General features: G+C 44.0%; 1 protein-coding gene across 1 annotated transcript; it reads right to left on the reverse strand.

Moving 5' to 3' along the window:
- Nucleotides 1-4,378: 4,378 nt before the first annotated feature.
- On the reverse strand, nt 4,379-15,877 carry LOC145394897 (facilitated trehalose transporter Tret1-like). Its single transcript, XM_080268649.1, has 6 exons — nt 15,868-15,877; nt 14,734-14,937; nt 12,923-13,131; nt 8,847-9,336; nt 7,503-7,825; nt 4,379-4,558 (listed from the first exon to the last, which is right to left on the reverse strand). The coding sequence occupies exons 1-6, from the start codon at nt 15,875-15,877 to the stop codon at nt 4,379-4,381; spliced, it is 1,416 nt and encodes a 471-aa protein (XP_080124775.1).
- Between the last annotated feature and the right edge of the window lie 2,329 nt (nt 15,878-18,206).

The raw sequence follows: 18,206 nt of genomic DNA on the forward strand, positions 1-18,206 counted from the left end.
CAGGCCCCCCAGTAGCACAACACAAACTGCTACTACACCCAGTGCTGCCCCCCGACTGTTGTACGCCGTCGCACACACCCCGCCAGACACTGACGTCCCTCACACTTCAGCTCCGGCTGTTGGTGATCCTGCTGCATCCAACGAACCTACTACTGAACCAATTAAACGCATCAAGCTCGATGGTGCTCGTGGTGATGATGATGACAGTGCTAGTGCCTCACGCATCACAACAAGGGAGTGTGCTGAACTGGCGGTCACCGACCCCAATATCCAGGCGCCAAGTGCCAACCACCCAGAACGACCCTCCACCATAAATTCACACCCCTCCAGTCCTGATGACCCTGCTTCTACCCTCACCACCAGCACCCTTCCTGTGGCAATATACCCCCCTCCCCGGCCCCGGCTCCCTTCTATCATACCACGAGACCAATCTGTGCGCCTGGCATTCTCCTGTATCTAAAACCCTCGTAGGCTCACACCCTTTACCACACCTGTCCAACCCAAACCCATAATTTCTAACGACGCACAATTTTCTCCCTCTACCCCATCCCCTTTCCACTCTATACATCTCTCTTTCTCTCCCTCTCTGTCCGTGTGGACCAAAGTCCTCTCTGATACTGTGTTAGCGACCATTGGCCATGCTACTCCCCAAGTCTTACCATCCTTCTCTGTGCTCCTGACACTGCCACCCAAGGGTGTCCTGGGTGCTAATCCTCAGCCAAACAGTGTTCAAGGTCATCGATCTTGTTACTCACTTCATGCATTTCACTTTTCATTTTATCCTCCACTTTCCTGGAAACCTCTTCTCTCACTTCTCTAACCTTGTCGCTCATTCTCTCTATCTTGCTGTATGCCACCTCTTGTTATTGCTTCAGTTTCATAGTCCAATCCTGCAGCTTCTTATATAGCTGGCGGAACTCCTGTCTCTGCCCACTTAACTGTTCCTCTAGTCTTGTGTCGTGTTGTGTTTGGACTTCTTTTTTGTTCTTGCTGTGCTTTTAACTCTGCAAGTATATCTTTCCTTTGTTTTTCTTGCTGCGCCCTCAACACTGCAAGTATGTTATTCTTTTGTTCTTGCTGGTTTCTTGCTACTACTGTTTTTCATGCTGTTTCTTTTGTTTTCAGTATATCTTTCTTCTTGTTGTGCTTCTTGATATCCCTTTTTTCTTCTTGCTGTGCTTTCAACACTGTGAGTATATCTTTCTTTTGTTCTTGTTGTGCTCTAAACACTGCGATTATCTGCCAGAGACATGTGCGCTGTTTTGGCAGCCTATCCAAGTGTCTCCATTTCTCAAAATGTATCCCACTCCCGATACCAAATTGTTACGCCGAAGGGTTTGGTGATACGTCGGGAACAAGATGTAGACAGGCCAGGACGTTAATCAAAGGCCACACAACATTTCAGTTTTATTTTTTCTAGGACAGCTGAGGTACATTTGCGAAACACTGTGTTTTTCTCTCCCACATTACCTCCGTCCTTCACTCATTTCTGTTTGCTCACTGTACGTTCACTGACTGACAGACTGTCACTCACTGACTCTCTGACTGACTACTTCGTCCTTCACTGATTAGCTCTCACTGTCCGGCTTACTAACTGTCATTGACTCTGTCATTGTCCATCCACCACTGACTCACTGACTGTTCACGGACTGTCTGTTACTGACTCTGACTCTTACTAACTGACTGGCTCTTGTTCATTAAACTGCGACTGCTGCGCACTAACTCACTCTGTCCGTTACTGACTAAAACTGGCCTGTCTCAGGTGCGAGACAGTTCTTTAAAACCCCTCCCCCCGACTTCACCTACTGGTGCAGCCCAGAATATTCTAGAGCCTAGGAGAGAAGTTATATATTCTCGTGCAATAATGCATACACTGGAGCCTAAGAGAGAACTCACATTTGCCATGCAATAATGCACTTAAATTAACAATACACAATAACAATAATGACAAGAACTAATTCCTAAGGTAAAAGAAAGTATACAAAACAGACAGGCCGACGTTCCCAGAATGTTCCTCACATCTCCAAATATAAAACACTAACCTAATCCTATGACATAACACTTAATTTCTAGAATGCTCCTCACATCTCCAGACATAAACCACTAACCTAATCCTACCGGCATAATACATGGATAGTGGTTTTCACACTTATATACAGATAGCCTTCCTCCCAGATGAAACAAGAGGTGGTATTGTAAAATCCACAGTGCTGGATGTTTGTTTACAGCCAGCACGGCGGTTGTCAAGGTTATGTGACGTCACACTTTGGTTCTCTATACGTTTGGTTTACCCCAGCTCCCACAGGTAAACTCGTCGGGTGAAGAGTTTGGGTGTCCTTTAAATGTCTGGGTCTGGATGTACGATGGTGTTGAAAACGTCTAGTGTGAGTGAAAGGGGGGCGGGTTGAAGGTCCCAGGAAATACAATCATCGCCTTATTTATTTATTTATTTTTTGTTGTTGCTGAAAGTGGGGAGAGGTAGGGCACAGAAAGCTAGGAAAAGGAAAGAATATGGTAGAACTAACCAATAGTATGACCAACGAAGTGAACCAAACACCCATTCATAGGGCATTCCAGCACATAGAATCGTGGCTCCACTAACTTCAACTCAGGAAAGGCCCCTTATACTGATTGGATTTATTAATGCTAGATTTAAAATCTCCAATTCGTAAAGTCTGCTCAAGGCTAGATACATGGCAAGAATAAAATGGAAACATCAATGGGTTTGGGACCGGCGTAGCTGTTCACAAACTAAAGGGAGGACGTCTCAAGCCCTATTCTGGGGTTTTTGGGACGAGGTGGGGGGGGGGGGATTTCTGCAGTGTTCATACATTAAATGATCAGAAGTTTTAAATGGAGTAGGGGGGTTGGAAGTGAAGCCAAGTCCTATTCTTGCTGAGGGGGTATGGGGCAGCACAGTCCCGTTTTTTTGGGGGGAGCAGGGTGAGGCCAAGTCCTATTCTGAGGGGGCACGGTGAGACCAAGCCTTGTTCTGGGATGGGGGGGGGGGTGGACAGGGTAAGGCCAAGCCTTATTCTAGGGCACAGGGTCATGATGAAGTCGTCTTATTCTGGGGTGGCTTGGGGAAAGGTAAGGTGAGGCCAAGCCCTGTTCTGGGGCAGGGGACATTTCTGCTGTGTTCACACGGGCACTAATCACGAATTTCTGATGGGGGAAGGGGGCAAGAGTCTAACTGTGGGTGCCTGGAGTCGCATGCACCAAGTGTCAGATAGGGAAAGGGGCAATGGGGGGACCAAACGTTATTCTGGGGGTGTCAAAGAATGCACACATTAACACTCTGGAAGTTTCAAAAGGGTGGAGGCAGTGGGGGTGAAGGCAAGGGTCTGACTGGAGGGTCCCCAGTGTAACGTATACAGTACTGTCGTGCATGGATAAAGTAGCCTCCCCTATGCACATCCTTGGTCTGGAGGGAGATAATCCTAAATAGGTGACTTTCTAAGATAGAGAGAGGCACAACTCGACTTCTGCGCACATTCTGTTCCCCTGTGCGTAAAAAAAAAAAAAAAAAAAAAAAAAAAAAGTAATTCATTTAGTAGCTTATGCCCAAAGACAAGAATGCGGTACAGAGTTTTTCTGAGCATAGGGTACTTTGTGCATGCATGATTTTGTCCGTATGGAAAGGATGGAGGATGAGAGACTGACTAGAGGAGTGCACGTGAGTGGGGTGGAGAGGGACAGGAGGAGAACGGAACCGAGGAAAAGATGAAGATATGAGGTAGGAAGATACATGAGAAAAGGGAGCGTGAGTTGGAGGGAGGACTGCCAGTTGGCAGAGGACAGGATGGCATGGAGCTTATTTGCTTGTGACCATACCACGTGCGAGTAAGACATCTCGTTGTACATAGGTAGATAGAAATTACGAATGACGTCATCCAGTCACAACTTTAACATTAGACACATTAAAATATAACTATTTATCTGACACCACATGATTATATTCAGCTTTGACTGGGTCACAGGAGTCCCAGAATGTCATTACTGGTGCCGTGACAACACTAGTACTCCAATCTAATTCCAGACAATTATATACAGGTTAAAGTAGAGGAGCCTGAGGGTGTTTTTACTGGCACCATTAATCCCCATAAGGTCGGGACAACTCTAGTGTTCTCTTCCAGCTTACTCCACTGATTTTATTCAGGCTAGAGTGAGTCACAGGAACTTGAGAGTTTATTCTGGTACCAGTAACCCTCTCATGGTGAGGACAACTCTCCCAGTCAACTCTGGGCGATATATAGGCTACAGGTTAATCACAGGAGCCTGAAATTGTTAATACTGTACAGTTGCCCCTTTCATGATCGAGACAACGCTAGCATACGATTATATTCATGTTAGAGTGACTCATAGGATCCGTGGAGAACTAAGACACAGGTTTCTTTATCGTTGCGCGTTCCTCGAAAAACTCCTGTATCTCTTCCAGGCTTTTGTTCTTGGTTTCAGGCAGCCAGAGGACGGTCACCAGGCTGCAGGCTAAACTGATGCCACCGTGGACGAAGAACACTGTTGATAGGCCCGCTGCTAACATGAACGACGGGAATGTCTGAAACACAACAATAGTAATCATCATCACCATCGTCATTATCATCATCATCACAATCGCTTTGTTTTTCGTCATCGCCTTCGTCATCATCTTCACCTTCGCTTCTGTCATCATCATCATCATCATCATCATCATCATAACACTATTTTTCCACCTAAGGATATGGTGACGAAGGAACGAGAAAACAAGGAATGAAAAATCACAAAACAGGGAGAGCGTATCAACAGCTTGTCCAGTGAAATGAACCACAGAGTCATTCGTACTTCACTGTAGGCTGAAGCTACCTTATTTCCAGCAGGCCACCATCCTCTTTTAGAGGGTAAGGAGGAAGTAGGGGGATGTTTGCATAACCGGGTGGAGGAGCTGCTCAGTCATATCGGTGCCACCACGTGAAGGAGTCTCCATCAAATAAAAAAATATAGAGGGAAATTATTACAGAATTACAGGAACTAGCTTAAAGACAGCCTTCGGCGCGCTCCGCTCGATGTCAAGTTAATTCCTATTTTCAGTCGAAAGGTAACACAGATTTGAATTACTCATGCCGAGAGCGAGACGAAGCGAGGAATTTTCCCCTATTATTATCCTGCAGGGACACCCGTTGAGGAGAGAGAGAGAGAGAGAGAGAGAGAGAGGCAGGATAGTAGTGTTTGTTATTATACTAAACTATACCATAGCATTATAGTATACAATTTTAGGAGTATAAGGATGGAGGAAGGAGAGGCGAGAGAGTGATAATACAACAAACACGTCACTCTTCTCTCTTTGGTCATGCTGGCAATTTCAGTGCCGGACCAAGAGCGAATCCATCCTCTCCACTAAAAGCAAATACAAAATTTGAAGCAAAAGGCCAGAGATGGGTCATAATTCGGGAACCAGTGGCCCAACTGGACTAGAAATTGTTTTATTTTTCAACTTAGACCATTTAACTGTACCTTGCTCGAACAAAAATTGCGCTACGTTGCGCCGTTTTTGCTGTTATGGCAACAAACAAACATAAATACAGAAATCGGATCATTATAATATAGATACATGGAGGATATACAGGAGGGTACGGGCAATGCTCTCCTCCTGCAAATTTTCATGTATTGAGTTCCTGTGCTCCGTTCACTGAGACTTGGCCTAAAACAGCCATCTCCAGCCCTTGAATGCTGAGATTTAACATGAGATTAATACGAGGACACAGTGTTAATCACAAAGAAGTTAACAGAAAGGATGAAGAATCGTTGTACTGACCTATTCTGCCACTGAGCTATGGGAAACAAGCTGGTAAGTGACGAAAATATCCGCCTAGTTAAGGTGGAGGAACTATACTCTTTTTAATCTAACTTGGCCCAGGTCTGCGTCCTTGTGCAGCCAGTATCACATGGTTCACTGTCAGAAAAAAGACAAAACACAAAACTATAGCACTCTGTGACTAACATTATACTCTAGTGTTAATCTAGTGTTACAACTCAGCATTCAAGATGTAGATATGGCAATTTTAGGCAAAGTTGGAGTAAAAACAGCATAAAATATCTACCTTGCATCGTTTTCTGTCTCCCATAACCCTGATCTTGCTTTATTATTTTTTTTTTTTTTACGTCGACTGATAGCATTATTGATTACTTATTTATTGATTTGACTTTATTCGTGAAGTTGCCAAAATATCTGCGGTCCCCATACCCTCAGACTAAGCCATCCTCGCGATACACAAGATGTCGAATAGGAGTCTATATGTGGGCACGACGAAAACATAGCAAAGACTGGCAGCGTTCGTGATGGGTAAACTTCCATTGCATCCAGGAGGATCTGGATATTTCGTAACACCTCTTCCATATCCATTTCTTCTCCACGTTACACCTTTCCTGTATTGTGGGGACGGCTCAGTTAGCGCTACTAGTGTCTAACCTTAATCATTTCTTCATTACCTACTCCCACTGCCACAACCACGACCACACCAGCCGACTGAACCGTCACCACAACACGTAAGATGCTGCCACATGAATTTCTAGTGGATTTTTATTGGCCACCCTGGATATACGTAGAATAGAAGAAAATTTTATGGTGTAATATGCAAAATAAATCGCAAAGGAAGAGGTGCTACTAAGCCTCCTATGCCACTCTGAATACAGCCCATGTGAAGACTGACTGACTTAGCTGCATATGATACAAAGCCATAGATAGAACACAGAAATAAGTAGCTCTGGAAACAACAGTACATAACTATAACGAGTACAGTTACATATAAAGCAAAGTCCTTCTCCCTCATATAGGCTGTCTCTCACTCCATCCCCTCATCTCATCTATGGTCTCCCCCTTCTCCCTTCCCCTTCCATCTCATCTGTGGTCTCCCCCTTCCCTCCCCCTCCACCTCACCCACAAAGACTCTTTCCCCAGTCTCTCATGCTCTATCCTCTCCACATGGCCAAACCTTCTTAAAGCATATCTCATGGCACTCTTACACTCACATCAACGCCACAACGTTCCTTAAATAAAACATAAAAATAATAACTACTGTACTCTCCAGGTTCAAAAAATTTATCTGCGGACACGTGTATTTAATCATTATTCATTCATTTGTTATTTATTTATTTATTCATTTATTTACTTATCTATATCTCTGTTGGAAGTACGATTGGGCTGCAGGTCATATATATATAGAAGGGAGGAATAATTCTGTCACCTACTCCTGTCCCTTTCAGTTATCTTTTAGTAGTGATTTACGCCCTTCTTTGAACGTGAAAGTGTACAATTAATTTAAGAGGTGTAAGTGAACAATAAATTTAGAGTCTGAAAGGGAACGATCAACTCTGAATGTGAAAGTGAAGAATCGATTTAGCGTGAAAAAGAGAACAAATAATTTATGGCGTGAAAGTGAAGAATTGATTTAGAGTGTGAAGGTGAACATGTAATTTAGAATGTGGGAGTGCATACGTATTTAACAGTGTGGGAGTGTTGGCCTTACCAGCATAACGACCATATTGAAGGCGCGGTTGGCCACCATACAGACGGCCTGAGCTCTGGACCGACTCGACGTATTGAACAGTTCGGCTGAGAGGATGAGCGGCACCGAGCGACACCCCATACAGTATCCGCTGACAGTTACTATTGCCAGAAGGAGGGGCAGCCAGGGCCACACCACGCCCCCTGCCTCCCACACCACCTGATTGCCGCCCATGCATAACAGCGTGACGCCAACCACCGACGTAGAGGCGGCCATTAGAGCTCTGCGACCCACGCGATCCACCAACACCAACGACATCCCTGATGACACCAACTGCGCCAACCCTGTATATGTAAAAAAAAATAATAATAATGATAATAATGATGATGTCAACAACAACAACAACAACAACAAAACTACTACTACTGCTACTACTACTACTGTTGCTTCTACCACTACTACTATTACTACAACTACTATTATCACTACTACTACTACTACTATAACTACTACTATTACAAACAATAATAAACTAGTAATAATAATATATCCATCCCTTCTTACCCCAAAGTAACAAGAACGTAGGGGCCCGGTGCTAGGCTGCCCAGTGCCGACATTTAAGGCAATTGTGACCAGCCTGGCCTGCCCTCTTGTTGCGCTACGGGAGCCAGAAACCCCAACCATCCCTCAGCTAGAACCCATACAGACCCCACCTACCTAGATAGCTTTGCCCACTAAACCACCAGGCGTCAGTTGGCTATATGGCTACCACCCAACGTAAGAAATGGTTTTCTGTGATACAGGGAAGCATTTTGTCTATCACTCAGTGCAGTTACCAGGAGAGAGAGAGAGAGAGAGAGAGAGAGAGAGAGAGAGAGAGAGAGAGAGAGAGAGAGAGAGGGAGAGAGAGAGAGAGAGAGAACTACATCGAGTGAGTGGATGATGGACACCTCCATCTACCACCAACAATAATAACAGTAGCAGTAGCAGTAACAGTAGTAGTCGTAGCAAGCCCTGGGTTGTCAAGACATTATGAAAAACATTTTTTTTTTAGTAAGATGGAACTTATAAAAAGTCCACAGATTATGTTATTACACTTCGAGATATTTCATTATATGGCTCAATGTAGTCGGACTGGAGGGTTCATTTGTCTAGTAACCATGGAGACTCATTCCTACCTCATAACTAAAGCTCACTGTATTTATACAACCACGACACAGTATTCAACTCGTGGCAGGGGAAAACAAACCTACACTAGCGCTGCCACGAGCAACAGACGGCTGTGGAGGACGAGTTGCACACATCTTACGTAGTCAAGTTGAGGGAGTGATCCAGTTCAGTGAGATGAAAGCAAGGCAACTATACCTGTGTACACCGTAGCGTACTGGGAGTCTGGTTGTCCTGCAGCTTGAAAGATGGTTGTTGTATAGAAAAACAGCAGAGTTCCCCCGCACAGCTGCTGCACCGCTTGCATAAATAGGGCGATCATAAGTGGGCCCCGGGTCCTTGGATGCCACAGTTCACGGTAGTCCACTTTGGCGCCTACGGAATCAATCTTCTCCTTCATGAGCTTCAGTTGAGGGCCCAAATCACACTTGTTCCCCTGCAGCCAGCGCAAGGACTCTTCAGCATCTTCTTCCCGTCCCTTCAGCAGCAACCAGTACGGTGTTTCAGGAGACAGGAGTAAGATAACGACCATGGGCACACACACGGATGCACAAGGCAAGCAGCTCATTCGCCACGGCAACAACGCACCACTTGTGTATGACGTCAGGGTGCCCAGGGTGAAGCAGAGTGTGGGCATTGACGACATCTTGCCTCGCAGGTGACTCTCGCATGCCTCACTTGTAAACACCTATACACGAGTAAAAAGAAGAAGCAAAATTAAAGGCAGTAGATTTCGTGTATGTGAGTCGGCTGGAGGAGGAGACCCAGGACGAGGTGAGGGATGGAGTGGAGAGGTGTACTGTACATGAGAGAAGGGAGCGTGAGTTGGAGAAAGGGCAACCAAATGGCAAAGGACAGAGCGACTTGGTGATTATTTGTTTGTATCCACGCCTTAGGGGATTAAGGCATGTGGCAACAGATAGAAATTGTATATAGATAGAAATATTTCGCAACCCCTCTTCCATAGTGATTTATTCTGCTCATTACATCTCAGTATCCTCTTGTATGTTATTCTATCTATATACTATCTATATACCTAGGCTGCTTCCCCCAAGGAAAGGGAGGTAGCCAAGACAGGACGACACACTCCCCATTTACTCATCCATTCAAACACATTCATTCGCATCTTAGCCCCAAAGGGGAGAACGGACAGATCCTCACCGCATCACACCGCACAAGGGTCAACTGCGCAATGCAATCAGTGACATCCACAGCAGGGCCCGACAGCAGAACTGGTTTACCCCTGCCACATCATAACAGACCCATCCCCTTACCTGCACCTGACCTGACTAGCTGATCAGACCAAATGCAGGAGAATATCCCCTCAGGGCTGCGTCATCACTTATTCATTCATAATTTCTCTCCATTTATTTCTGTCACGCACAGCCACTCTTCCTTGCTCAACAGACATCCCTCTCGCATCCAGTGCTCTCTTCACACTGTCCATCCATCCTATTCGTGGTCTTCCTCTCAGCCTTACACCTCTCACATCAGATCTAGTTATCTTTTTCACCAATCGCTCATTATCCATTCTCTCCATATGCCCAAACCATCGCAACACCCTCTGCTCAACTCTACCAGCCATCTCCCGAACAACTCCAGTTCTCCTTCGCACTTCATCATTTCGCACCCGATCTATACGCGTCACTCCACACATACTCCTCAGACACCTCATCTCCATTACATTCAAACTTTTCCTCTCTGCTACACCCATATTCCATGTTTCAGCCCCATATAACGCAGTCGGTACCACTACACCATCATACAGCCTTCTCTTTACATCCATTCTAAGCGAACGACATTTAAACACTTTTTTCATTCCTCCCAGCACCTTTCCTACTTCATTTATTCTAAACTTCACTTCTGCATCTATTCTTCCATCCACAGCAACATGTGACCCTAGATATTTAAAACAATCTACCTCCTCAAGCAACTCACCATTCAAAACTATATTCATCCCCCTACCATCTATCAACCTCGTACACTTCATCACTTTACTCTTATTCTCATTTACTTTCAATTTCCTCCTTTCACACACCCTTCCAAACTCCTCTACCAACTGTCTCAATCTCTCCTCTGAAGAAGAGATTGGGAGAATGTTTGTGAGAAGAAAATTGGATGTGTTAGCTCTGAGTGAAACGAAGATGAAAGGGAAGGGAGAATCTATGTTTGGAAGTGTGAATGGAAGATTGTCAGGTGTTGATAGAAGAAGGGCAAGAGAAGGCGTGGCCTTGTTAGTGAGTCCGGAAGTACGGAAATGTGTGATTGAATGGAAGGAGGTGTCATCGAGACTGATGTGGGTGAAAGCGAAATTTGAACGTGAGTTGTGGGTGTTTGTGAGTGCATATGGGCCTGGTAGTGAAAGGGATGAACAAGAGAGGGAGTCTTTCTGGAATGATGTTGATGAGTGTCTGCAGAGTTTTGGAGCGAATGTGAATGTGGTAATGATGGGAGATCTGAATGCTAGAGTGGGAAATGTAGCAGCTGAAGGCGTAGTTGGTATGCATGGTGTGCCTGGAAGAAATGAAAATGGGGAACGAATGATAGCGATGTGTGTTGAGCGAGAGATGGTGATTGGGAATACGCTGTTTGAGAAAAAAGATATTTATAAGTATACATGGGTGAGACAGGAGGGTGGAAGGGTTGTTGTTAGAGCTTTGATGGACTATGTGGTTATGTCTAGGAATGTAATAGGAAGATTGCTGGATGTGAGAGTTCTGAGAGGGGAGGGTGGAGGTATGTCTGACCACTACCTGGTGGAGGGAAAGTTAGGAGTAGGTAAGAGATGGGTGAGAGCTAGGAGGGTTAGGTGTGGCAGGGAGGTTTTGAAAGTGAGTGAGTTGGATAAAAGAGAGAAAAAGATAGAGTATCACGAGAAATTGAAAGATGAGTGGAACGCAGTGAAAGATCGGGAAAATGGCAGCGTGGAGGAGGAATGGCAGTTGTTTAAGAGTGCTGTGGTGAGGCATGCAGAAGAGGTGTGTGGTGTGAGACGTGTGGGTGGTGGTGTAAGAAAAGGAAGTGAATGGTGGTGCGAGGAAGTAAGTATGGCTGTGGCTGAGAAGAGACGTGCATATGAAGTGTGGCTGCAGAGGAAGGATGAGATGTCATATGAAAGGTATAAGGAAAAGAGGAATAGAGCGAGAAGGGCTGTGCGTGATGCTAAAGTGGCAGCAGATGAGAGGTGGGGTAGGCGGCTGACAGAGAATTTTCAACAGAATAAGAAAATGTTTTGGAAGGAGGGAAAAGGGTGCGAAAGGGAGAGTCTGGGAAGGAAGAACGAGTAAAAGCAGAGGATGGAAGGATGTTAATTGAGATGGATGCAGTAAGGAAGAGATGGGCAGAGTATTTTGAAAGATTGTTAAATGTAGAGGAGGAAAGGGTGGCTGAGATTGTGGCGGATGGAAGGGTGCAAGGACTAAATGTATTGGGAGAGTTAAATGATTCTTTGATCACGAAGGAGGAAGTGGAGAAGGCAGTAAAGGAGATGAAAACAGGGAAAGCGGCAAGTATGGATGGGTGTGCTGTGGAATGCCTGAAGGGTGGTGGAGTGACTATTGTTGACTGGTTAGTAAGATTGTTGAATGTGTGCTTTGAGAAAGGTATGGTCCCAATTGACTGGGCAAGTGCTTGTGTGGACCCGTTGTATAAAGGCAAGGGTGATAAGTATGAATGTACTAGCTTTAGGGGTATAAGTCTGTTGAGTGTTGTAGGTAAGGTGTATGGTAGAGTGTTAATTATGAGAGTTAAAGAGGGTACAGAGGGAGTGATTGGTGATGAGCAGTGTGGCTTTAGGAGAGGGAGGGGATGCGTTGATCAGGTGTTTGCTGTGAGACAAGTGTGTGAAAAGTATTTAGCGAAAGGCAAGGATGTATTTTGAGCATTTATGGATTTAGAGAAAGCGTATGATAGAATTGATAGGGAGGCTTTGTGGACTGTTTTAAGATTGTATGGACTTGATGGTAGATTACTAAAAGGGGTGAAAAGTTTTTATGTAAATAGTAGAGCGTGTGTAAGAGTGGGAAATGCTGTGAGTGATTGGTTTCCTGTGAGAGTGGGGCTGCGACAGGGATGTGTTATGTCGCCTTGGTTGTTTAATATTTACATGGATGGTGTTGTAAGGGAGGTGAATGCAAGAGTTTTAGGTGGAGGTCTGAGTCTGGTGAATGTTGATTCAGATGATATGTTATTAATGGAAAGTATGTGAATACTGAAAACTATATAAACAACATGCAAAGGAATGCTGAGGGGTGATATCCATATGTCATTCCTACCTGGCTGGAAGTAAGGACGAGACCAGTGGCAAGTCCCCCGGCGGCGCGCCCCGTGATGATCCAGGCTACGTTGTTGGCCAGTCCCAGCGCCGTCCACATGGCCAATAAAAGCGGCACAGTGAGAAGCAGGGTGGCGCGCCGACCCACACTGTCCATCAGCCAACCCGCCAACACACCTCCCACTATGGCTGCCAGCGGCATTACCGACACTGCGAAAAGGAAATCAACACGCACTAGTTCATTTGCTACACAGAACTCCGGCGGTCGCTAATTCAGATGATAAACTCTGCAGAAGACACCTTTAAACTTGCTTGTTAAAGATTCGTCGGTCATTCCATGACCACTTTGACTATAATGCGTGAAAAGACGCTGGAATATTCGAAGACGTTAGGGCGGTACAGATAATTCAAAATACATCCACAGGGGTAGCAGTAGCGGCTGTACAGTGAGAGGTAGGGTAGTGCAGCGTCACACACCGTCCATCATCCAGCCACCTACCACGCCACCCATTGTAAACCCTACGTGGCACTGCAGCTCAAGTGAAAATTAACAGGCACTAGATTCCTTTCACCTTAACTTGGCCCAGATTTTCATCCTTTTGCTGTTTATTTCACGTAGCTCAGTGGCAGAAACAGACACTCCTATATTTGCACATCCTTTCCACAGCACTTCTTTGTGACTGGTATTATTTTCTAGTGTTAATTTATTGTTACAGCTTGATGGTTAAGATGGGGAGATGGAAATTTTAGGCTAAGATGGAATAAAAGAGGTACAGAATGTCGACTGGCACCCACTACAGTCAATCAATCAATTAATCAATCTAAATACGTCACGCTTCCTTTTAAATATTCTCCATATTAAGGTTGTCCACATATACGAATATAGCTAATGATTTCTAAGGATTGGAGTCTAAACCAGGTAACAAAACATGCTAATTACTTCCCAATAGATGCAGGAATGTATGGGGGATAAAAGAGCTCCCTGTAATAATAGTTGTAAAAATATAAGGCACAACATAGACCTTGCCTTTGCTTACTTGTGGCTGAATGTTTCCTGCATGAGAGTGTTCATAGCTAGAAATAATGCTAAACTCCAGATAGCATGACTGAATTCAAATCTTCCATGTCTCACACTCCTCTCTGCAAATCTTGTTTTCACATCTCTCATAACCGTATCCATATCCATATCTATCTCTATGCATATATCTATTTAACTCAAGACTGGATCCATCACTTTGAAAAAGGGAGGGGGAGGGAGCGTATCCTAGTAGAAGTATCACATAACGCATTTAAACAATTAAAAATAATATTGTACTCTTATTTATCTCAGTTTTAATTATTAAAGTAAAATAATATGAACAATATAAGTGCAGTAAAATATTTATGCCGTATATTTTGGTAAAAAACATCGTCCGTTTATAAGTAATCATTAGTCTATCGAAAATAGGAAGGCGTAGGTCCCCATGCCCCACCTAAATCCTTGCCTGTTTAAACTATCTACCCGTATATTTAATATTTATCTATCTATCTATCTATCTGTCTACCTATCTATATTAATAGCTATTTATCAATATCTATATCTATCTAATATATATCTATCTAAATATCTATATGAATATCTATCATTACCAATCTATAAAATGATCCCTAGTGTGGTATGGCTAGTTGTATGGCTTGGCCTGTATGCATGGCGGTGGCTTGTGGCACTTAAAAACTGACCTACCCAACCGAAGAAAGAAATCGCCTGGATGTAGCAATATGTAATGGAGAGAGAGAGAGAGAGAGACTACCTGAACACACACTCTACCCTACCTATCCACGAGGCCTGCGATATGGTTGGTGCAATGGTGGGGTCAGCTTGTAAGGCAGGCAGTACCCCTCCTGTCCACCCGCTGACCGTTCCCGCGCAGGCCTGTCCCAGCGCTGCTCCCACACACGCCAAAACCTGCAAGTCAGTATCAAACTTCAGTCCTTCATTTCGTATCTCAGTTCTCATGTGCTGCTGGAACGAGTCAGCTGGTGTACAGAGTGCTGATATTTTGACTCCTTTGTGAAATTACTAAATAACTTCGCAGGGAAAGGACATAATAAAATAAAAAAATACAGCACCACACACACACACACACACACACACACACACACACACACACACACACACACACACACACACACACACACACACAATTTTTTCAACTTAGGAAACGCCTTTCATACTAAAGGGGTTTGTTCAGGCTGTATCTTAAAAATCTCAAGTTCGAAAAAAAAAAAAGTCTATTCTGAGTTGAATGAAAAAATACGGAATGGTTATAAATAAGTAGATAAAGATAAATAAATAGATAAAAGAAGTAGATAAATAAATGAATAAATGCTCGAGCTGACAGGATGATTGTCAAGAAGTCAGAACTACACAGTACAAACAGAGACGTACCACAGTCAAGAGCACAGTAGTTAACCAGTAACAGCCTATCCCATATTATCCCCTTAGAGAAGCAGGATCCCGAGGCTAGGCTATCTTAATTCTGGACATTTATGGGTGGATGATCAACTTAATCTGGTGATATTTTATAACTGAAAAGCCTCCGGAGAATTTCTTGTGTATCGAAAATATGCAAGGACATCCCTGGCACCGGGGTGTCCTAACCACTAGACCACCAGGCGTCAGTCAGATCTTCGTGAGGTTAGAAAATACGAACTGTAGACGCCGTTATTCCTCGTACTATAGCCGGCTTGTTTTTATCTGACGGAACTGGGCCACTCCCACAATTTCAATGGTAAGTCTTGGTTGCATGAAATTTGACAAGCCTTAGTTTTGAGGTAGGAACGAGTCTCCTTGATTACGAGACACATCAACCCTCCAGTCTTACTCTACCTGGCCATCAATTGAGCTGAGAGAAGCTAGGGATCGTTGTTACGTAAGAAAAAAAGAAAGACGTATACGCCACCCACCTGTGTCCATTTTCTGGTGTTGGCGCCAAATTCAGAAGGCTGTGAAACTTTGTCACTGGCGCCGTCTTGTGACTGATCTGATCCTGACACCTGTTGGGAGAGAGATTTTTTTTTTTTAAATTCACGTAAGCCTGACGTTGTTGTTGTTGTTGTTGTTGTTGCCCCAGGCTCATCTGGACGTGAACCCAGTGGACTGCAGGTTGATGTTGTCCTAGTGCCGAAATCCATCAGCCTCTATCAGGGCACAGAGTGATTTAAGGGAAGTTTGCATTACCGGGCAGCGGAAACACCCAGTTGTATCGGTGCCACCACATAAAAGCATCCCTCTTTAGCACAGATGCAGGGCTTCAAACTTTTAATTATACCAAGCATTTGAAATAACTATATGTGTTTATCTTATGCCAAAAGATGGAAAACATAATATAAAAAAGAACAAAAGTTGTCAAGTATTTCACCTCTTCCACTACAGTCCGTAGGCTAATTCCTAAGCTGAGAGAGGCTAGGTATGGTTGTTTGGCCATAGATGATTCTTACTGATTTGATGCATCAAGGAGGAAAGAGAGGGACATGCCCTAACTGTGAAGCAGACTCACATCAACAGTAAAAGAATTTTTGTCGCCGACTGTACACTGCAACTCTTGCTGAACAGTCTGCGTCGGAATGGGACGGGCCGCTTCGGATGACGCCATCACGTTAGGATGTGTACCGCTGCTGTGTCCTTGGTTTGTTGTGTCCTGTAATGTAACAAAATACAGTAGATAGATAGACAGGCAGATAGAGCTTTAGTTCATTTACTATGTTGGGTGGTAACTATATAAGCACAAAGGCGCTTGGTGGTCAAGTGGGTGCCCTGGGACAATAAAAGCTTGGATAACATGCAGACAGACTGGAATATTATTATTATTATTATTATTATTATTATTATTATTATTATTATCATCATCATCATCAAACTCGTACGCATGCATCTGGGTAGGCACACTCCCGTCAGGCATATTTGAACTCACTGCCTACTCCTTACCCTGGCTGTAGGCAAGTCTTGGCCAATATTTACAGTACACCCTTCAAAGGCTCGTGTCCCATGTGCCTTTGTTGATTTCGTAATACACCTTCCATAGCGATTTACTCTGCACACTGCATCTCAGTATCCTTCTGTATGGTGTAGATGCAAACTATAACGATATTAACACGATATAGGCAATACACAGGTCAATTCAAAGATTCAATAATCAAAATAAACCGCTTAGGAGGAAGTGCTATGAAGCCGCCAGTGTTACTTAGAATACGGGGGAAATAAGGATTTGTTAAACATAGTTACTCCTCGAGTCTCTGTGACGACATTTATAGTTTGTTCACCTTAACTTGACCAAGATTTTCGTCCTTTTGCAGCTAAATTCACGTAGCTCCGTGCCAAAACATGACAATGCAACGGTTCAGAGTCCTTTCCATAGCACCCTTCTGTGACCAGCACTGTATTGTAGCACTAATCTGTTGTTACAGCTCAGCACTCAAGATGAGGAGATGACAATTTCCGGCCAAGTTAAAATGAAAAGGGTATGGCGTTTTACTGTACCGTTAATCCAGAGTTATTGAGACAATGTTATTGCTCTGCATCCCTTCCACAGCACTTCCTCATGACTAGCATCTTCTAGTTCTAATCTATTGTTACTATTCAACATCCAAGATGGAGAAACGACAATCTTAGGTAAAATTAAAGTGAAAAGAGTATATCGTATAAAAGGACACCATGGAGTAACATGCAGAATAAATCGGTAAGGGTGAGATGCTAGGACATCGTCAAACCACCTACTGTAACACACACACACACACACACACACACACACACACACACACACACACACACACACATTTATATAATGTTAGAGGTACCTCCCAATTTATTCAAATTACCCATCAAGTGTTCAGTAAATCATGGTTATAAACTGAATCTCGAATATTCGCTAGATTGAGGGACGCCTTCATGTGGTGGCACTGACATAATGGGACGGATTCACTGCCCGGCTATACAAACGTCCCAAATGGAAGATGGTGGAATGCAGAAGGGCAAGGACGGTCTCTATATTCGTGGATTGCTGGTAATGCATTGGTTAGCGCATCCAACTTGAAATTGGTAGAACCAAAGACTGATTTTCATGCTGGTCAGAATGTTGGACAAAGAATGTTTCTCGTTTGTTTCCGATCACACAGATGTACAGTTGTGGACCTGGACGTAAAATTACTGCTGTATGGAAAGTAAAAATTTAAGCGTTTAGCTTGAAGGATTCTCTCTCTCTCTCTCTCTCTCTCTCTCTCTCTCTCTCTACCTACCTACCTACCTA

This window comes from Coenobita brevimanus, chromosome 29 (assembly GCF_032717465.1).
Source record: "Coenobita brevimanus isolate Jiangsu-jjx chromosome 29, ASM3271746v2, whole genome shotgun sequence".
NCBI lineage: Eukaryota > Metazoa > Arthropoda > Malacostraca > Decapoda > Coenobitidae > Coenobita > Coenobita brevimanus.

What these genes read in the sequence shown, in the direction of transcription:
- LOC145394897 (XM_080268649.1), bottom strand. An exon ending in TCGTCCTTACTTCCAGCCAG is followed by an intron (nt 9,337 to 12,922) that starts GTAGGAATGACA and finishes ACTCGTGTATAG; the next exon opens with GTGTTTACAAGTGAGGCATG. An exon ending in TCAATATGGTCGTTATGCTG is followed by an intron (nt 4,559 to 7,502) that starts GTAAGGCCAACA and finishes GTTGTGTTTCAG; the next exon opens with ACATTCCCGTCGTTCATGTT.